General features: G+C 44.8%; 1 protein-coding gene across 2 annotated transcripts in view; it reads left to right on the top strand.

The window, feature by feature from the left end:
• Positions 1-268: 268 nt before the first annotated feature.
• MERTK (MER proto-oncogene, tyrosine kinase) overlaps positions 269-22300 on the top strand; it is a 110161-nt gene continuing 88129 nt past the window's right edge. For both annotated transcript variants that reach the window (XM_011231159.3, XM_034659531.1), the window contains exon 1: positions 269-482. In XM_011231159.3, the coding sequence (XP_011229461.3) occupies positions 422-482 (61 nt within the window). In that variant the 5' untranslated portion in view covers positions 269-421. The remainder of the gene's footprint in view (positions 483-22300) is intronic.

The raw sequence follows: 22300 nt of genomic DNA, 5'->3' as shown, positions 1-22300 counted from the left end.
CGCCGCGACCCCAAGGTGCTGGACCCTCCTGCTGGGTCTGGCTAAGGCCTCGGGAGCCCTCCACTTCCCTCCAACATTTTCCCCTCTCGCTCTCTCTCCCACCCACACGTGTTTTGGACTCCAGGCCCGCCCAGAGGCCAAACCTCTTTCTCCTCCTCACCTCCGGCCGCCCCTCCCCTCTTTTTTTTTNTTCCCGCCCCCTCCCCACCCCAACTGGCTCGGGTCCGCTAGGACTCGGCCCCCGGCCCGCCCCTTTCGGCCCTAGGCGCCTCCTGCCCGCGGCTCGGCCCCACACTACGGCGCTAGCTGCCCGGCCGCCGGCGTTGGGCTGCTTTGCTGGCGCGCTTGCCCGGGACTGGCCAGGTTTCGGACGTTCGTCGGTCCGTCGATCGGGAGAGAATTTACACACGCGCGGCCCGGAATGGGGCGGGCCCTGCTGCCGCTACTGCTGTGGTTCTTCCTCCCGGCGTTCTGTAGCGCAGGTGAGTGCGCGGGGCCCTGGGCCAGGCGCTGGGGGCCGGGGGCTGACGCCTAGGAGCTCGGGGGAGGGTGGGCGCCAACGGGGGAGCGCACGGCTGCAGGGCAAGTTTGCAAACACCTCCGCACGCCCCAGGCGTGCCACAGAGTGGAGCGCAGGGGCCCCGACCAACCCACTGACAGAGTACCCAATATGGGTCGTGGGTGCGCGTCCCGGTGGAGTTGGGTAGGGGTGGGCACCGAGGGCTCCCCTTTACTGCAGAGGAGGAAATCGAGCTCGGCCCGGGCCGCTGCAGGTCCCGAAGTTTTCGCTCCAGAGGAATGTGGGTCGTAGGTCTGGTCGGGAATGCGCTGAAAACTTTGCTCTAGACTTCGTTGTGTGGTTGCACCCCGGCTCTGGCTGTGGTTCTGGGAGCCGCAGGCCGCATCTCCCGAGGGACCAGTGCCTGGAGAGGAGCAGGCTGGGAAGTTGGGGGTCACATTCCTGGTGCTGCGATCGACCAAGGACGGGAGTCCGCTAGGGAGGGACAGTCCAGTCTGCTCCCACTGGGCCCTTATGGGTAATGTTAGTGCCTCTTTTCAGGGCATCCTCTGAGTGTGGGGACCCTGGAAACAGTGGAAGCATTCTTTTAGCTCCTATTATTACTGAACAGCATCTAATGTGCTTGGACAGCTTCTGGGTTTGTCCCGATTCGGTCACATTCCAATGTAAGGTTCTAGATTGGTAAGTGGCGGCAAGGTAAGGCGGGTTCTATTCTGCATCAACAGCCTGTTTGGAGGCTAAGTAATTAACAAGTTAAAAGTTTGATCGCTGATGCGTTTCTTGAGGAAGCTGAGAAAAACTTTAACCCGGCTTCGCCAAAAAGAAAAACAAATTGGGGGGGGGAGCGTATTTTGAATAAACACATCCCTCGCATTTTTTCTTAGTTAAAAGTTTTCTATTTCCATTCAGCACGTGGTTTTTATCTCTTTTGACCTTGAACATGGCTGAATAGCTTTTACCTAATTAAGTCAAAGGTATTTTTTAAGAATACCTGAAAAGTTCAATTTATAGTTAAGCAGTTTACTTAAAATGTTTTCCTTTGAGGTTTTCCTTTGAAAGCTCAGTTGCTCAAATAAAAAATTCTTAAAGAATGAACCCTCTTGTTACACATTAAATTGCATATGCAATTTATAATTTCGGGCCACACAGCAATTTGAAGCAAACATCAAAAGTCAAAGCCAATCAAGGAACTGAAACAATTCCATTCTCCACCCCCACCAAACCCTAAAAAATTCTTCAGCATTTCTGCCAGATTGTTTTTCATAATCTGCAAATCTGTTCTATTTTGCTGCTACTGAGGACTGACCATAGATAGTCTTGGAGGTAGTGAATGTGGTGAAAATTATGGGAAACGCAACAGAAATGATAGTTTTGGTGCTTATAAAATATTTTAAAATGGTGTGTTTCTCTTAATTTTTAAAAAACCATTATCAATAATCTTTTGTAGCAATTAACTTTAGTAGATAATCATAAAAGGTCTGCTAAAACCCACCCAGCAAGAAGAATGAAAATTTTCTCCAGTTTTTCTTCTACCTTTTGCTTTTTTTTTTTTTTAAGAGAAAGAGAGAGAGCTGGGGGGTGGGTCAGAGGGAGGAAAGAGAATTTTTTTTTAAGGTTTTAAGAGAGAGAGAGAGAGTAAGAGAGCACAAGAAAGGAGAGAGGCGGAGGGAGAAGCAGACTCCTCGCTGAACAAGGAGCCTGATGAGGAGCTCGATTCTGGGACTCCGGGATCATGACCTGAGCCAAAGGTAGATGCTTAGCTGATTGAGCCACCCAGGTGCCCCAAGAGAGAGAATCTTAAGTAGGCTCCATGCCCACCCTGATGTGGGGATCCCTCTCACGACTCTGAGATCATGGCCTGAGCCAAAATCGAGTCTGACCCTTAACTGAATGAGCCACCCAGGTGCCCTACATTTTGCTTTTTATCTTGAATTTACCAGTGAGATGTCTGACAGTGTATATTGTATGTTGTGAAAGCTTAAAGGATGGGATTCTCACTGGCAGAATTAGAACAGGAGTAAGAATGCTATGGGTAATTAGACCCTTTGTCCAGTTTTAAGATTTTAGAGAGAGAGGGAGAGAGAAAGAGAGACAAGGTGAGGGATGTGTGTGTATACAATGGAGAGGAATGGATAAATAATTAAAATTTACATATCACTTTAACCTAGAGCCCCCCCCCCCACACAGATGCATACACACAAACACCATCCCACCAAGAAACACACACACAGAACTGAAACTGCTGAACCAGGGTCATCAGACTTTCCAGTCTGTCCTTTCTGCTCCGTCTCTGGATGGGGGAGCCAGTGAGCAGCGAAACCAGGCAAAGGGTGACTCTCTAGAGGGCCAGGGAGAGGATAGAAGAGGAGAAACATAAAAGTGGATAAAAGTGAAGAGCTCAGCTCATCATGAAGCAGTACATGCAGCTGAACTCAATCCTCAGAACAAATTGGGCTTTTAAGACCCTTCAACATTAGCATTTCCCTCCCAAGCTTACGGGATGCCAACCCATGTTACAGTGTATCGTAAATATTTTCCCCGAGAGAGCATTAAGTTGTCCTCTTGTTTACAAGCTTTATGACAATGGCCTCAAAATGCTTTTTGGAAGTAAGCAGGGCACATTTTAAAAATAAATAATTTTTAAAAAGTCATTCTGATCCCCTTTTTGAAAGTGATGACTAGAACACAGATATGTTTAAAACTAACAATAATTATGTTTTTCAATTTATTTTTAGAAAATAATTTCCAGATAATCTGAGGAGTAGGGCCAATGAGTTACCAGTCAGAGCTGGTTGAGTCTTTAGATGCCTGTGAATTGAGAACATGTTTCCGGTAGAAAAGCTGAGCCAGGACATCGGTTCCCCCCCCCACACACCTGTAAATGAACTCGTATGTGTAACCGCTGCTTCCCACATAATAGCCAGAATGAAATTGTAAAGATGAATCGGACTGTGTTGTCCCCTTGTTTAAAATTCTCCAGCGGCTTCCCACTCCTCCCAGGGTTTGCAAGAGAGTGAAGAGCGTCCCACTCCCTTTGCCCCATTTCCACTTGTTCTGTTCACACTGCTTCAGCCACAGGGGTCTGTCTAGCACTACTGCAGTAAATGTTCCCTCCGGCTGGAATCTTTTCCCCAAGGTCTCTGCACACTGGCTCCTTCTTGGGTTTCAGCTCAGATGTCCTGGAAGGGGCCTTCCCTCACTCCCACCCCAACCAGAGACACACACACACACACACACACACACACACACACGCTCACGCTCTCTCTCTCTCCATTGAATTTAATTTCCTGAGAACACTTCACTACCTGACGGTGAGATGGCACAGTGTTTCACCCATGTCAGATCCTCAGTGAATATCTGGATGGTGTCAGGGGGCCAGGCCTCTGTGGGTCTCAGCATGTGCTCCTCCCCCTTCTCTGCTCCTGCTGGCTCACCCAGACACAGAATTGCTGCAGCTCCCATGCCCTTGTGCTTGGGGCTTGGTTGATAGAAAACAATCTTATATTTTGCCATGATGCCAAAGTGATTTCATTAGTAGGAAACTTAGGGCATTGAAAGAAGATAGATTTTTGGACTATATTAACCCAATAGAGCAATATTGACGTTTTATATTTTCTTAACTATTCCAGCTAGAGGGGGGGACAAAGGTCAAAAGCTGAAAAACAGAGTTAGCAGCTCCTTGGCAGAGGCGGGTTGCCTGATGTCCTGTTAGTTGTGACCCTGAGTGCCTTGACTTCGGCCCCTTGTCACTAGTTTAATCTTACCCAAAGCACAGGCTCTGGGTTGGTATGCATCCCAGCAGGAGAGTAATGATTATAAAAACGGAAAAAAGCAGGTTCACCACAGGAGCTTCTTGGGACTGGGATGAAAATGTTAACAGGGGGGCTGGGTAGGCAGCAAGCTGGGCTTCATATCCCACCTGACTGGCCTCTGGGGAGCCCTGGGGGCCATGGGTAACTCAGGACCTTAGTTTCCTCTCTGGTACCGTGGGTCTCTTCACTAGTCATAGGACTGGCAGGAGGATGAAATGAGCTAAGGGCACGTGGTAAATGCTGCAAAAATACTAGCCATTACTGCCAATGATTCTCCTCCGTTCTTCTGAGCTCAAACTTTGGGGTAATGTTTTTCCTAGACAAAAAGTGTTGGGGGGAAGGGTTCTTTACTCGCTGACATGTACCCTAAGTTGCAGCCTGAAATACGAGAACAGAGCTGTGGGCCACCCTCCACCATTCAGAGCCCTTCAGTGAAGGGGTCCTAGAGCCCTAGAGCAACCAGGTCCTTGTCGCTGCTCTTTAGAGCTTTGTTCCTAGTAGTTCTGCTTGCAAAACCCGCGCTCGTCACTTGTGGCTGGTCGGATGAGGCAGGGCCTGCCTTGCTGCCACTCCCCGTCACCCCCCTTCTCCCCGTTACCTTCACTTGCTGAGTTCAGACTTAGCATAGTACAGGAATAGCTTCCTGTCATGTGCCTCTCAGGAAGGTATAAAAATGAAGTCCAATTCCTGCTCAACGGTTCCCACATAACGCTACTCCAAAGTGGGTGTGGTTTGTTTTTGTTGTACTTGTTTTGGTTTTGTTGGGTTTGAATGTAAGCATCCAGATACTCCCTTTCCTTTTTATCAGCTAAAACTAGATTTCCCAAGTGATGCCTTCTGGCTGCAGTGGATACAAAATGAGGCTTTGTTTCTTCGATTAACTGTGTACGTGTCTGAGTGTGTGCGTGTGCGGGTGGTCCGTGAGCACGGGGACCGGGCAGGGAGCTCCAGATGCACTCCTGGCTCCCAGACACTTCCTACTTGGTGGCAGGTGTGAGCCAGTCCCCAGGTACCCTGAGGGAAGTCCAGACTTCTCTGCCTCCTACACTCCGGGGCATGTGCTACCCCCTGACTGGGAAGTAACTTGCTCTGTCTCTTCACCTGGTTCTAGTCCTTCTGCCTCCAGCTGAAGGCTGAACATGCAGCGTGGCAGGAGTTGAGAATTCCATGAAGATCTGTGGACAGGACCAGCTGGGGGAGCCCTAGGCTGCCATGCCCAGGTGACTTCCTCAGTTCCTGGTGTTTTAAAGAAATAAATGGGACTCCTGGGTTGCTCAGTCCGTTAAGTGTCAGCGTTCGGTTCAGGTCATGATCCCAGGGTCCTGGGATGGAGCCCCTCTCCCCTACCCCAGGGCTCCCTGCTCAGCGGAGAGCCTGCTTCTCCCTCAGCCTCTGCCCTTCCCCCTGCTTGTGCACACACGCATTCTCTCTTTCTGTCAAATAAATAAATGAAATCTTAAAAAAAATAAAGTGATAAATGAAGAAAGGGTGATTATGTCTTATACATGTCATAGAGAAACCTACACGGTTCTTTCACTTAATGTAAAATGGATTTTCCATGAATCTTGGGGGCGGTTGGGGAGGAGCAGAGGGGGAGAGAGAAAGAGAGGGGACAGATGTTGACTTCATGTTTGGACCAAGATCTTATAGAAGTTTTACACCAAAAACTAAGAATGTTTGAGAGACTTAATGCTTGGAGAAAGCCCATTTCATTTCATCTCAACGTATAGACTTTTATGACAGCAAACTCTATGCTCCTGTGTCTCCTTGTACCCAGTCATTAATGGTGTCTTCTGGATATTTCTCGGTCGGGATATTTCTCGGTCAGTTCCTTCAAAGGCGCTGTCTGGCGCCTGTCAAGTGAGCAAAGGCCCCCAGCCAGATCTGATCATCACGGTGTTCGCGCCCTGCCCTCGCTCACTCAAGAAAGGGGTTCACCCTCCAGACATAGGTCTCAGGTTGGCATTTGACAATCAGGCAGGTGCTCTTGGACAGATCTCTTTTTGTACAATCTGCTTTTTTGGAGGGGTGGGGGAGATCGTTACCTCAGCATTCGGGGACAGTAAACATCTTAGAATCTGCCTTCGCAGTGGTCTTGCCTCTCATTAGACACACAAAGGAAAGCCTTGTTTATCTTGGAGAAGCAATTGTTTTGCTATTTTAAGCTTTAGGGTTTCTTCCAGCTCCTAATAGTAGACTGGCCTCATTATGGTTTTTGAAAATGATCTTTGTTTTTTTTTTTTTTTTTTTTTTTTTTTTAAGTCAGAGCAAGCTGTCTTGGTGGAGAATATTAGAACATGGACTCAAACTTGCTGAAAGTTGTTTTCTGTCCCCGCACCACTTAGTGAATGCACAGTGAGATGATAAATTATTCATGAGCTCCCAAGTGCTGCCGGTCTGGGGGGCTGGTTTTCCACTTGCTGCAGTACCTGGCAGGCTGCCTCCACACAGGAAGTGAAACCAGCCCTTAAGCCTTTTTACAATTCTGCCTCATGATTTGAAGATTTGTTGATGAAAACAATGTTCTTTGAACATTTTGGAGCAAAGAAAAAAGGAAGCTCATTAGATTTAGCATTCCATCTAAAGCATTAGTTGAAAAATAGAACCGCTTTGGGAATCCAGAGATAGAAGTTCTCTTCCCAGTTTTGATATTAACTTGCAGGGACACTTGGGGTAAGGTGCTCCGCCTTTCTGAAACTTCAAATCCCCGCCAATCAAATGGGAGGGCAGATAGGTGATTTTGGGGTCCCCTCTGGGGCAAACAACAGATTCTGTCTGAAGGGGAGTCATGGGGTGGGACACTTTCTCAGTGTGGTTCCAGACACAGTGCCTTGGCGTGAGTGTGTACCTCCCAGGCCTGTGCCTAACTCCAGCTGTGAGTGTCCTCAGGCCTCAGCCTAGAAACGGGGCCAGAGGCAACGCAGAGTTTTCTTAAAAATGAGTCCTACCAGTGGGTTCTTGACTGTGGGCAGCTTCCATTCCCTGACGCCTGAGCTGTCCGTGCCCCCATGAAGTAGCCCCTCCAGCTACACAGATGTGTATTTCTGAGGATACTGGACCTGCCCAAACAAATTATGGCTTCTTGCTGTCAAGTCTGCAGGGAGCATGGACTCTTGGGTTCTGAAGACACAGGGATGATTATACAGTCTTTCTGGGCCGGGCAGAGTAGAACGTGTCTCCCCAGGGTGCACAGCAGAATCTTCAGGCTCCAAGGGGGAATTATATCATTTTAGAAAGTCTGTCCTGTAATATCACGATGTAATTTTATATTTGGAAATTAAGTAAGTGTTTTATAATGTGAATTGTAGGATATAAATCTCCTAAGCATTTTGGCTAGGAGGATAGGAGAAAGTCAGCTAGGAAGCTTTTTCAAAATATAGAAGCCCAGACCCCACCTACGACCTATGGACTCTGTCTTTAGGGTGCAGCGCTAACCAGCAGGAGTCCGAGCCGTTCTGAGCACATCTCTTGTTACACCCCACCAATGCAATGCATCTGATTCTTTTTTTTTTTTTAAGATTTTATTTATTTATTTGACAGAGACACAGCCAGTGAGGGAGGGAACACAAGCAGGGGGAGTGGGAGAGGAAGAAGCAGGCTCCTAACAGAGCAGGGAGTCCAATGCGGGCTTGATCCCGGGACCCTGGGATCACACCCTGAGCTGAAGGCAGATGCTTAGCGACTGAGCCACCCAGTTGCCCCGCAATGCGTCTGATTCTTGAGGAGAACTGGGGAGCCTCACATCTTCCCTCATTGAAGCCCCCATTGCTCCCCACTCCAGTCTCCTCCCCTTGCCTCACCTCCCCCAGAGAAAACCACTCCCCCACACTAGGTGATTTAATTCGCATGGTCTCTTTACCCTTTGACAACACAGAATTGTATTGGTGACACTTTGCAGTGTTGTTTGACACCATGTCAGGTAAGGTTTACTTTTGGTTGCATGTAACAGAAAACCTCACTTCAGTGGCTCAACCAAGAGGAAGGTATTTCTCTCCTACAACAAGCAGTCTGAGGGTAGCCAGGCTGGGGTTGGGATAGAGGATCCATGATGTGGTCATGGACCTGGCTCTTCCTGGCTCTTTATTCCATCATCTTTAGTATATGGTTTTAGAGCTCATCGTCTCCAAATGGATGCTGCATCTCTGAGCATTTCGTTCGCATTCCAAGAAGGAGGAATCAGGAAGGACAAAATACAACCAGTTTCATACTAGCTGAGTCTGCCCTTTTTAGGCCATAAGAAGACGATAGCTTTATGCAAAGCCCCAAGCTGTTGACTTCTGCTTGAGTTTCCTTGGCTGTACCAAGCTGCAAGGAACAGTGACAAATCAATTATTATATTAGCAAGGCAAGTTGTTCCCTGAATGAGATCAGGTCCCATTTGTAGGAAAAGGGGGACTGAGCATTGAGCAGGACACTAGCAGCTGCTGCTCTACACATGTGATAAAATTTTATATAAATAGTGTGCTTTCTTTCAGCTTGCTTTCTCTGTGTTAAGTTTGCTAGACTCGTCTGGGTTGAACAGTGTTGCCCTTGTTTATTTATCTTCATAGGCAAATATGGGAATATACCGTAGTTTATTATCTGGTCTCCTTTTATTGGGCATTTAGAGTTTTCTGCATTTTTCTGTTACCAGCAGTGTTGCTGATGTGGAAATGTTGGGGTTTGGAGCAGACAGTCAAGAAAGCATTCTTGAGACATCTTGGTTGCAAAAAGGTGGCTTTACCCAGTGCAAAAAGTTGGCTTTACCCCATGGTAAAGCACTGGGACAGGACTGGTGGGCAGGAAGAGCTGCAGTGAGGTCCCGAGGAGTGATTGATTATATACTTTCAAGTTGGCAGGGGGTTAGGGACAGCACAAGCTTCCCAGGTATTTGGAAACAAGGACCCTGAGGGGGCTAGCTATTGTTAGGAAAAGGTCTTTTATTGCTGTATAGTAAAAACCTCAGTCATTAAGACCCTTCAGATGTGTATCAGTGGGTCCTAGGCTTGCGGGATGACTGCCAACATATATCTTGCCAGAGACAAAGGAAGTTTCCAAAGGAATTTCCATTTGTTTAAAGTAGACTCACAGGATCCTGGGGGGTCAGGACGATGTTAAACCAAGATTGCCTTTTGCCCTTAGCCAAGTGTCAACATCAGGCAGCTGAGCTCCCAGAGGATGGTCCCTCTGCCTGTTTAAGGACTCGTCAATGGACTGTAAGTAGTCAGGAAATTCAGTTTTTTCTTTTGCCTTTGTTTCCCACATCATTGCTAAGAGCATTCTTGTTTTTAATCTTTTCCTTATAGAGGATTAATTTGCTATAATAAAATGCACAGATTTTAAGTGTCAAGTTTGAAGAGTTTTGACAAATACATGTTAAAACCACTACCCGAGTTAAGATAGCCATGAACTTGCGTGCGTGTCTCACTATGGACATGTGTGAGTCCTTAGGGGTGGAAATGCTGAGTTGTAGGTTGTATGCAATTTCAGCCTCATCATATATTGCCAAATTGTTATTAGAATAGAAAAAACTTTTCTTCTGCACATCTTACAGGTAGGTTATTGCTGTGGAAGATCTTGACTGAGGCATTTCTTCAATACCTCAAGAATACTCTAGATCGGTCTGGTAATGCTGTCCAGGCTGGTTGTAGCCAGGTTGCGAAGCAGGCTGAGACCATCTTAGCAGCAGTCACTGGCCCTCCAGGCTCACCACCCAGCGCCCCATCCCCGCCCTTGCCTGGCGTAAGGCACTCTAGAGCCCTGTTCTGTCCAGCCCTCAGAACCAACCACAAGGAGGGGCTTAGGACCTGGAGTCTGAATGTGGCTGGTGAGGTGAGGGTGGGTGGGACTGGGAGAAGTCCCTTCACTCCTTCCTACCCATGATGATCTGCCAAGTTGCTTAGCACCTGTGAGCCTCAGGCTCCTCACTGCAAACTGGGGGCAACGCTACTCCCTGCCCAGGATCAGAGAGGATCATGCAGGTGGAAAGACTGGCTGAGTGTGAGCGTCCAGAGATAATACAGATGCTGTGGCTTTTGCCTCTTAGCCAATAGAAGATATTAAACATAGTTAGATTTTTAAAATTAAATTTTTGGAATAATTTTAGATTCTTATGCTGTTTCTAATAAATAATATGAAGAAGCCCCCATATCCCCTTTACCTAGTTACCCCCAAAGGGTAGCATCTTAGGAAAATGTAGTACAATATCACAAGCCAGATATGGACATGGGTACTGACATCCACCACCGCAGGATCCCTCTTTACCCTCTCACCTCCTTAACCCCTGGCAGTCACTAATCGGTTTTCCATTTCTTTAACTTTGTCATTTCAAAAATGCCATATAAACTGTATTAGTTTCCCATTTGCTGCCATGACAAATTACCACCAACTTAGTTGCTCGAAACAACAAAATATCATATCTTACAGTTCAGTAAGTCAGAAGTCTGAAATGGGTCTCATTGGGGCTAACATCAGGGTGACAACAGGGTGTCCCTCCTCTCTGGAGTCTGTAGGAAGAGTCTATGTTCTTGCCTTTTCTAACTTCTAGGGTCCCACCTTAATTCCTGGCCCCTTCCTCCATCCTCGAAGCCAGCAAGCATGGGTCGTGTCTTTCTGGCACCGCAACACTGACACCAACTCTTCTGTCTCCCTTTGTGCTTTTATGGGCCCTTGAAATGACATTCTCGACAGCATTTGCTGATGTCACTTTTTAATTTTAGCCATCCTGACAGGTATGAAGTGATACCACATTGTGGTCTTTTTTTTTTTCTTTTCCTAAGATTTTATTTATTTGACACAGAGAGAGAGATAGGGAGAGAGAGAGAGCGCAATCAGGGGGAGAGGGAGAAGCAGGCCCTCCGCTGAGCAAGGAGCCTGATGTGGGGCTCGATCCCAATCAGGACCTGAGCTGAAGGCAGCTGCTTAACCGACTGAGCCACCCAGGTGCCCCTACACACTGGAGTCTTAATTTGAATTTCCCTAATGGTTTATGATGTTGAACACATTTTCATGAGCATAGTTGTCATCCATATATAATCTTTGGTGAAACGTTTCTTCATATCTTTGCACTTTTCTGATTGGATTGTTTCTGAGTTTTGAGGGTTCTTTAATAATCTAGATACTAGTGCTTTCTCAGATAGGTGGTTTGCAAATAAATTTCTCCAAGTCTGTTGTTTGTGTTTTTGTTTTTGTTTTTTTCTCTTAGTGGGGTCTTTTGCAGAGCAAACATTTTTAGTTTTGATGAAATTCAGTCTATTACATTTTCTTTTTATGTAGCATATGTGGCAAGTGTAAGACTGTTTGCCTAACTCTATCTAGGTCCTGAAGATTTTCTCCTGTTTTTTTTTTCCTAAAAGTTTTAAGTTTTACATTTATATATTATATATTACATATTAGTTAATTTTTGAATAAAGTGTAAGATTTAGGTCAAGTTTATTTTTTTTGCCTATGGATATCCACTTGCTCCAGCATCATTTCTTTAAAAAGCTATCTTTCCTCCATTGAATTGCTTCTGACCTTTGCCAAAAAGAGGTTGGGTATATTTGTGTGGGAACGTTTCTGGTTCTCTTGTGTTCCATTGATCTATGTGTCTGTACCTCTGCTAATACTATCCAGTTTGATTATTGCAGCTATGTAATAAGTTTTGAAATTGGGGAGACTGATTCTTCCCACTTTATTCTTCTTTTTCGAATCTGTTTTAGCTATTCTAGATCCTTTGCTTTTCCACACAAATTTTAGAAATATATTGTTTTTATCTACAAAAACAATCTTCCTGGTATTTTAGGAATTGTGTTAAATCTGTATGTGCTTTTTTTCTGACATCAAATATGTAGTTTCGACAACAAATTCTCCAGTTCTCTGACCTCGACTGGGTGTCCTACAATTCAATTCAGTTCTCACACTACCTAGAGTTAGCCTAGACCTCACAGGTTAGGGGCTCAATCTCATAGGACCGCCCCCCATTTCAGACACCAGCTCCAGTGAACTCTCCAGGCTATCTACCTTCTGCCCAGCTGACTACAAATTCAGGGGCGCCCAGGCCATCCTTTCCCCTTCAGGTTTGGTAGTTCACTAGACTAACCTACAGAACTCAGGAAAGCACTGTTGTTATGATTACAGCTTTAATAGAAATGATACAACTCAGGAATAGCCAAATGGAAGAGATACATAGGGCAAGGTGTAGGGGAAGAGGTTCAGAGCTTTCATGCCTTCTCTGAGTGTACCACCTTCCCAGCACATTGATGTGTTCACTAACACAGAAGCTCCCCAAACCTTTTTGTTTAGGGGTTTTTACATGGAATTTCCTTACATGAGCATGATTGTTTAAATCATTGGCCATTAGTGACTAAACTCAATTTCCAGCCCCTTTCTCCTACCTCGAGGTTGGGTGTGGGGCAGAATATTCTAACCCTCTAATCCTGTTTTTCTGATGATCAGCTCCCATCCTGAAGCAATCTAGGGGCCCCACCCTAAGTCACTTTATTAGTGTGAACTCAGATGTGTTCCAAAGATACTCTTTATGAATAACAAAAGACATTTCTATCACTTGGGAAATTCTAGGGATTTTAGGAGCTCTGTGCCAGGAACTGGGGACAAGGACCAGATAAATGTATTTTTAATATTCTATGATCTATATATACTTTGAGGAGAATTGATGTCTTTACTATGTTAAGACTTCCAACTTATGAACCCAGTATGTTTCTCTGTTTATTTAGATCTTTTTTCATTTCTCCTATCAGTGCTTTGTAGTTTTCAGGATATGAGTTCTGTATGTGCTTTGTTAGATTTATACCTAAGTATTTCATCATTTGGGAGTGATTGTAAATGGTACTGTATTTTTAATTTTGATGTCTATGTGCTCGTTACTTAGTATATAGAAGTAAAATAACTTTTGTATATTCATCTTGTATCCTGTGACCTTGAGGAAATCAGTTATTAGTTCTAAGGACATTTTTTTTAATGGATTCTGTGGGATTTGCTATGTAGACAATCATATCTGCAAATAGTGACTATTTTATTTCTTCCTTTCTGATCTTTCCTTTCTGATGCTTATTTCTTTTTCTTGCTTTACTGCATTGGCTAGAACTTTCAGCACTATGTTGACTAAGAATGAGGACTGCAGGGGCACCTGGGTGGCTCAGTCGGTTAAGCCTCCAGCTCTTGATCTCAGCTCAGGTCTTGATCTCAGGGTCATGAGTTCAAGCCCTGCATTGGGCTCCATGCTTGGTGTGGAGTCTACTTAAAAACAAACAAGCAAAGAATGGGGTAAGCAGACATTTTGCTTTGTTTCTAATCTAAGAGGAAAAGAATGAAGTTTTTTTACCATAAAGTAAAATGATAGCTTTCAGTTTTTTGTAGATGCTCTTTATCAAGTTGAGCACATTCTCCTCTCTTTCTATTTTCTTAAAAATTGTGAATGGGTATTGAATGGTTGTTGGACTTTGTTAAATGATTGATATGATTATGTGATTTTTCTTCTTTAACCTGTTAATATGGTAGATGACATTGATTGATTTTCATTGATTTCATATATTGAACCAACTTTCTATCCATGGAATAAATTCCACTTGATCTTGGTATATAAATATCATTAAATATTGTTGAATTCTATTTGCTGATATTTCGTTAAGGAGTTTTTGCATCTATATTCATGAAGGATGTTGATCTGTACTTTTTTTCTTTACTGTGTTTGTCTAGTTTTGGTGTCAGGACACCAGCTTCGTAAAGTATATTGGCTTTTGTCCTCTCCTAGTTTCTGGAAAATATTATGTAGAATGTGTGCTAATTCTTCTTTAAGCATTTGGTATAATTATCCAGTGAAACTGTTTTGGCCTGGAAAATAATTTTTGGGGGATTTTTTTAGACGATGAATTTAATGTCCTTTATAGTCACAGGGATATTCAAATTATCTGTTTCATAGTCGGCGAGTTGTAGTAGTAGTTTGTGTCTTTTGTGGAATTAGTCCATTTCCTCTATATTGTCAGATTTGTGTGTAGAGTTCTTTGTAGTATTTAATTATTATCCTTTTGATGTCTGTACAGTCAATAGTAATAGTCCTTGTTTCATTCCTGATATTAGTAATTTGTGTCTTCTTTTTTTTCTTTGTAGTCTTGCTAGAGATTTGTCAATTTCATTGGTTATTTTCAAACACCCAGTTCTTTGTTTCATTGATTTTCTCTAATGCTTTTCTTTTTTGTTTCCTTTCCTATAAATATATTATTTTTTCTTTTGCTCTTCTTTGTCTGTGTTCCAAGCTTAGATTACTAAGTAAATTTTCCCTCAGCACTGTGTTGTGTCCCACAAATTTTTATGTTTTATCTTTATCTTCATTCAGGTCAGTATATATATATTTTTTTATTTCCCTTGAGACATCCTCTTTGATCCAAAGCTTATATAGAAGTTTAGTTTGCAAGTATTTGAAGAATTTCCTATTACCTTTCTGTTATTTCTGATTATTTCCATTGTGGTCAGAGAACACAAACTATGATTTTTAATTCTTTTAAATTTCTTGAGATTTGCTTTATGGCCCATGATATGGTTTATCTCGGTTTATATCCCATCGTCATTTGGAAAGAATGTGGATTCTGCTGTTGTTGGTTGGAATGTTCTATAAATGTAGACTAGATTCTTTCCATTGGCCATGTCATCTAGTTCTTCTATATCCTTGCTTATTTTCTGCCTTGTTCTATGATCAGTTCTTGAGAGAGAGAGATGGTGAAGTCTCCAGCTACAATTGTTAATTTGTTTTTTTCTCCTTTCAGTTATATCAGTTTTTGCTTCACATATTTTGTAGCTCTTTGCTTTGTTTGGTACACACTCATTTAAGACTGCTATGTCTTCTTGGTAGATTGAGTCTTTATCATTATATAATTTGCCTTTCTGTCTCTGGTAGATTTCTTTGCTTTGAAATCTACTTTATCTGATATCAAGGTAGCTATCTTGCTTTCTTTTTTTTTTTTTTTTTTAAAGTTTTTTTTTATTTATTTGACAGAGATAGAGACAACCAGCGAGAGAGGGAACACAAGCAGGAGGAGTGGGAGAGGAAGAAGCAGGCCCATAGCGGAGGAGCCCGATGTGGGGCTCGATCTCATAACTCCAGGATCACACCCTGAGCCAAAGGCAGACGTCCAACCGCTGTGCCACCCAGGAGCCCCTATCTTGCTTTCTTTTGATTAATGGTTGCATGATATATCTTTTTCTGTCTCCTGTGTTCCACTTGCCTGTATCATTAAATTTGCCATGAATTTCTTATAAACAGCAGATAGCTGGGTAGTTTTTTAATCTACTGTGCCAATCTTGATCTTTTAATATACTTAGATCATTTAATGTAATTATTGATATATTAGGTGTTGCTGTTTCATCAGTTCAAGGTAATTATAAAATCCCTACCTCCTTTAAAGTTCCTTTATTTCCCCATTTGAAACATAATTATCTTACATATTTCTTCATATTTAGAACTATATCAGATGGTGTTACAGTTTTTCTTTAATCATCAGGCATAATTTAGAAAACTCAAGAAGAGGAAAGTCTATTGTATTAACCAATATTTTTGCTTTCTGTGTTTTTTCCTCCCTTCCAATGATTCAAGTTTCCTTCTTTTATTGTTTTCTTTCTGTTTAGAGAGTTTCCTCTGGCTATTTTTTAAGAGTAGTCTGCTGATGACAAATTCTTAGTTTTCCTTCATCTGGAATATTTTGGTTTCCCCTTCATTTCTGAAAAATTCTGAGTTGACTGTTCTCTCCTTTCAGCACTTATGAAAGGTGCCACTTCCTTCTGTCCTCCATGGTTCCCTATGTGACGTATACTGCCATTTGAATTGTTTTTCCCCTATAGGTCAGGCATTATCCATCTCCCTCTCAGTGCTTTCAAAAGTTTTCTGTGTCTTTACTATTCAGAAGTTTGACTGTGATATATCTTGGTGTGGATATTTTTGGGGTTTATCCTATGTTAGTTTCACTCAGATGTTTGATTTTGTAGGTTTATATTTTTTGTCAGGCTTAGGAAGCTTTCAGCATTATTTCTTCAAGTGCTTTTTCATTCTTGCTCTCTTCTTTCTCCTCTCCTTCCAGGACTCTGGGAATACAAACATTAGATCTTTAGTAATAGTCCTAGAGGTTCTGGCATCTCTGTTCATTTTTTTCTCAGTCTCTTTTCTCTCTGTTGTTCAGATTAGATAATTTTCTGTGGTTCTGTCTTCCAGTTCACTGATTCTTTCGCCTGCCCCTCCCTTCTGTTATTGAGCCCACCCACTGAGTTTTTTATTTTGGCTATTGTATTTTTCAGTTCAAAAAGTTGCATTTTTAAATATATATCTTTAATTTCTTTACTGTGACTTTATATTTCTTTGTTGAGGCTTTCTATGTTTCATGTGTTTCATGTTCTTACTTGTTCATTGAAGTATTTTTAAGATTCCTTTTTTAAAACTTTTTTTCAGATAATTCTCTGTCACCTTGCTGTTGGTATTTCATTCAGTTTGAGATTGAATTTTTTATTGAAACCTGGACATTTGGGGTATTATATTATGAGACTCTGGCTCTTATTTTTATCTTTCGTTATACTGGGTTTCCTCTCAGCTGCTCTAGCTGGCAAAGAGGTATGTTGCCTCTTCACTGCCTGTTGGGGGTAGAATTCTAGGTTTTCCCTTCAACCTCCAGTGGCGTCTGAGTGTGAGTTACTGCTGATTAGAGGTGGAGTGGGAGTTCTGGCTGCCCATTAGGTTTCCACTGACACCTCCTGTCTGGGAGGGGTTGGAGTGCCTTAGTACTTCCTGACTGTTCACCACCTTACCTCCACTGACCCTAGGGAAAGAGGAGGGATGGCCTCACTGGCAGCAGTGAAAGCCCTGATTCTCTACTAGACCTTTTCTGATGCCACCCCAGTGGGTACAGGAAGGGATGCCCCATTAATGCCAGGTGGGAGTGGAAGTCCACGCTTCCCACATGGTCTTTACTAACACAAGCCAGTGAGGATGAAAGTCTCAGCTTTCTACTTGGCCCTCTCTGATACCACCCGATGGAATAGTTGTGGCACCTCTTTTCAACCCAATAAGGGTAGAGGTGTAGGCTCCCCACTTGACCTTTGCTGGCATGGGTGGGGATGGGACCATAGGGTTTTCTGGGTGGATTGCCTGGAGAAGAACAATTTTTATTTTAAGATTTTATTTATTTATTCAAGAGAGAGAGAGCATGAGCAGGGGGAGGGGCAGAGGGAAAGAGAAACAGACTCCCCACTGAGCAGGGACCCCCGATGTGGGACTCGGTCCCAGGATCCTTGGATTATGACCCGAGCCGAAGGCAGATGCTTAACCAACTGAGCCACCCAGGCACCCAGGAGAACAGTTTATTGTCTAAAAATCTTCTGTATTGATGGGCTGTCCCTTTCCCGGTCTTTTGACTCAGGAAGATAGGCTTTGGTTGTGGTTTTGTTTTTGTTTTTGTTGGTGGTGATGTTCTTTGCCTGGTAACATTTCCAAATTGAGACGTATGGAGGCAAAGGAAAACCAAGGGAATTCATCATCATGGTGGTCTAGCATCCTGAAGTTCCTGATACATCTGCCTTCTCTCCACTTTTCGGAGTAGTAGTTGTTGTTATCGTTTGTTTGTTTGTTTAATGTTTGTTTCTGTTGTTTTTATGTGTACTTAGTGGGAGGAGTAGGGAAAAGTATATCTGTTTTTGGACAGAATTCTCTGCCCTCTTTCACTTAGAAAAGACTTTAACAAACTATTCTTGTTAGATGTTTGGTGTTCCAGAAATAGTCACATTTTAAAAGGAAATAATTTTTTTCTTTAAATGAATGCCTTTTTTTTTTTTTAAGATTTTGTTTATTTGAGAGAGAGTGTGTGCACATGTGCATGCAAGCAGGAAGAGAGGCAGAGGGAGAGAGAGAATCCCAAGTGGATTCCACGCTTTCGCAGAGCCCAAAAAGGGGCCAATCCCATGGCCCCAAGATCATGACCCTAGCCGAAATCAAGAATCTGATGCTCAAGTGACTGAGCTACCCAGGTGCCCCGAAAATGGCTTTTTATTAATGGGCATTCAGGTATTGGTGGGCTGGAGCATATGTGTTGGGAGTGGCGTGATGGAGGAATTAAACTTGGAGACTGAGAGTCTGTCCTAGATCTCGAGAAAGCCACTTCTGGCCCTTAGGGAGAACCAACCCCTGATACCAGGGGCCAAACTGCTTCACCACTCTGGCCAGAAAGTGTTCCTTCAGTCTTTCTGTGACACTTGGTGTGCTGCCAAAGGGGAAAGAGAAGGAAAAACCTTAGTTAAGTAAATATATATTCATATTTCACTGCAAGGGGTTGAATGGTCTAAGTCAGCATAACTGGTCCCGTATGTTCAGCATTGATGGCCCAGACATGATTCGTTGCACCTTCAAAACAACAGATCATTTGTTTCATGTTATGAAAATCTTAACTGGGGGTGCCCTGGTGGCTCAGTTGGTTAAGCATCTGCCTTCGACTCAGGTCATGATCCCGGGATCCTGGGATCGAGCCCTGCCTCCGATTCCCCGCCCGGGGAGTCTGTCTCTCCCTCTCCCTCTGCTCTCTCACTCTGCTCCTCTCCCTACTCATGCTCTGCTTCTGTCTCTCTCTCTCTTAAATATGTAAATAAATAAAATCTTTTTTTTAAAAAAAGAAAGCCTTAACTCATTTATTGCATGTCTGTGCATGGCAGGCACTGCATGGAGTTTTATGTGCAGTATTCTGCTATTATTCTGAAAGAAGAAGGTGTTGTGGGCCTTACTTTACAGATGAGGAGACCAAGTAACTTGCACAAGGTTATCTGGTCTCTGAGTGGCTGAGTTGGTGGGCTAAACGTTGCTTCTTTGACTCCAGAGTTCTTATATGTACCATGCTTCCAAACCACAGGGTTCAAACCTGAGCCTTCTGGGTGGGGATTCTCAGGCGGAACCCCCAAGAGCCCCCTTCCCCAAGGTGATTTGGGATACTGGATCCACTTGCTAGAGCAGGGGTTCTGACCCTGGCTACACATTAGAATCCCTAGAAGAGATTTTTTTTTGAAGTCCCGATACCCAAACTACACCCCTGACCAATAAGCTCAAGGTCTGGGTGAAAAGCAGGTATCAGAGCTTTAGAACCTTTGCCTGGAGACTCTGATGTTCTGCTAGTTTTGAAGGCATGCTGGAGAGATAGAAGACGATGATGAAGAGTCACAGTCAGACTCTGGAACTCTCTTCTGGTTGAATTGGTGTTCCTCTACCGAAAGGACTTGAACGGTGCAGTCTGCTTGGGAAGTTTCTTTTGCAAGGCACTTCTACCAAGAAAAGGTGAAATGCCCAAGTCACAAAGTGGGGTATAGGCTGAAGGGGATCGTGAGGAACTGGTTAAAACCCTTTGAGGCCCTTGGGACTTCACTGTGGAAGTGTGTGCAGGAGGGAGAAAGGCATAGGTGGGGCTCTCCTTTTTTTCTTAAGCCGGAAAGCATACCAGGGGAAGTGGGGAAGAGATCCTGGTTATCATCATTGTTGCTCAGAGGTCTGAGCCCCTTTACGCCCTCCAGGTGAGGGCTTAGAGAGGTCGAATAGCTCGTCTGATGTACTGGGGTCCCTTGTTGCCTCCTCCAGACCCACTCTTCACCCTGCTCTGCACCCAAGGAGGCCAGCCTGTTAGGGGAGCAACAGTGAACTAACTCCCTGGCACTCTGGCTCCAGCTGGTTTGGGCTAAATGATACAAAGTCATATATATTTGACTGAGTATATCCCTGTGTACTGGCATATTCATTGCTTATCTGAAATTCAAGTGTAACTGGAACGCCTTGTTTTTTATCTGGCGACGCTATGCCCGTTGGGGCGCATGTGGAAAATCTGATCTGCCCACACCATGTTTTATACCCGACTTTGCTTTCTTCCCTCTGTGCAGGCATGCCAGTGGGGTTTTGCTGGCACTCCGTCTTATCTGCAGTCACACCACAGCTGTGACCCCTCCATGCGCAAGCAGCCAGACGTGTCCTCCCCTTGCTTTCCAATAAAGCCCCTGCCAGAGCCCATTCTGCCCCCGTCAGATACCCAGTTTCTGCTGGCCAGGCTTTGCTATGCTTGGTGCAAATGGGACTATTCAAGAGTCAGTTTCATCCCGTGAATGGCTTTTTTTCCCTTGTAACTTTTCCCAGGTAGCAGAGTGCATTCACTCCAGCGAAGTTCATGTTTACCATTTACAGTTTGGGGACAATAGAGTCAAGTGATTTCAGGGTAAAGGTTTTAAATTTTTCTCTCATTAAGTATCATTGCTACTCTTTATCAATTGAGAAACCTTCACGTTTACATAAAGTGAAACAAAACTAGATAGAAAGTTTCTGTTTGTTCTGGGTTTGGCCTCAGCCAGCCACAGGGATGGGGAAGGAGCCCTTAAACTAGATGACAGGAAAGCTGCCCAGGGCCATGATTCAGATTATCAGCCAGAATGATGGGGGTGGGCGAAGGGAGACAGTCTAGGTGTGGCCCTTTCTCTTGGGGGAGGACACAGGGCACTGCAGGAGAGGGGATGAGGCGTGGGCTCCAAAAGCCTTTTTGTAAACTGCAAACCCGCTGCTGAAGGAAGTCTTTCTTTCAACTGATGGGGGTGGGGGGGTGGGGGGCACTTGATAGCAAAGCCCACAGCAGGCAGCCAGGCCAGAAAGGAGGCGTTAGCTCCTGGGCAAAGGGCATCCTCCCCTCTGTTTGTCGCTGCTCCCCAGGACCATGTATGCTTTGCAGGTGGGAAGCAAAGAACCCGCAGGAGTTCTCCCTCACTCTTGCATCCTCCTCTGGGCCTCCTGATTCTGAGGCTGAACTTCAACGAGCTCTCTTGAGGCCTTGTTTTGTTGTTTGAGGAAGAGTAGAGGGAGCGGGGCAGTGGGTCCCACAGGCTGGCACTTCAGTCCTGCCCTTGTTCCAATTCTCAGGCCAAGGTGCTTCCGCTCTCCCCTTCTGGGCACCCAGGATTGTAAAGCAGATTGATGGAGCCTGACACCCAAGGCATGGTTGAATTAAATAGGGCTGGCCAACCCACACTCCTCCTCCTGCAGGCCTGCCCCCCTGCCCAGTCGTCCTCCCATGGTTTGGAGGGCCTCTAGGGCCCAGATGCTGCCCAGTGCTGCCTTTCCAGCCACTACCCCTGGACCTGCAATTTTAGCAGCTTCCGCTTCCTTTATCCACCTTGGGCTGTGGTCCCAAGGCTTGGAGAAAAGGAAAGGAGCTCATGTTACGAAAGCGTTATGGAGGCCAGCCAGTCCTACAAAGATACCTTAGAGTCCAGAGCCTTCTGGCCATCACAAGCCAAAAGTTTCTTTTCTCTTCTCATTCGCCACTGGCAATTATGTTGTTCCAGTGTTGCTAGTCCCTATGCATGGACCTCTCTGATTAGTCCCAGTGCTCATTCCTACAAGGCCCAGGCCTGGCCTCAGAAATCCTACTTCAGGTGGCCAACAGGCCCGGGTTCAGATGCAAGCCAAGGACAACAACATCAGCTAAATCTATAGAATGTGCTGGCAGACCCTATAGATCCGATCACGTCCTACCACTGAGGCACTCTTACCCTTGCAGGGGATTGGAGAAGCTAAAGAGCTTTTCTGAGATCATGTCTCAGGCAGCAAAGGACTTTCCTGGGCAACCACTGAACTGTCCACCAGCCAGCCCACCTGCCATCATGCACCCTCAGCAAGCACTCAGCAACTCTTCGTGGATTTCAAGGTGGGATGTGTTAGTTGATCCCACAGAAAGTAGACTGTTTACTAGCATCCCCCAATGACCAGTTTTGAGTCTAAAAGACTGAGGTCCCTAAATGTCTGGCCCACTGCGGCTGTGTGTGGTTGGTGGGGGGGGCGCTGCTTCAGAGCCCTGCCAACATCCCACCTCCGACCCACTCCCAGCCGCCAGAGTGTCCCTGCCTGGACCAACTCTCTTCCCTGCTCACCCTTCAGAACTCTGCCCACATCACACGCATTTATTCCATGGATGTTCACTGCATTAAATGTATGTCACGCATC

Source organism: Ailuropoda melanoleuca, chromosome 4 (genome assembly GCF_002007445.2).
Source record: "Ailuropoda melanoleuca isolate Jingjing chromosome 4, ASM200744v2, whole genome shotgun sequence".
NCBI lineage: Eukaryota > Metazoa > Chordata > Mammalia > Carnivora > Ursidae > Ailuropoda > Ailuropoda melanoleuca.
Note: the sequence above shows the minus strand (reverse complement) of the source record. Positions and strands in the feature narration are given on the sequence as shown.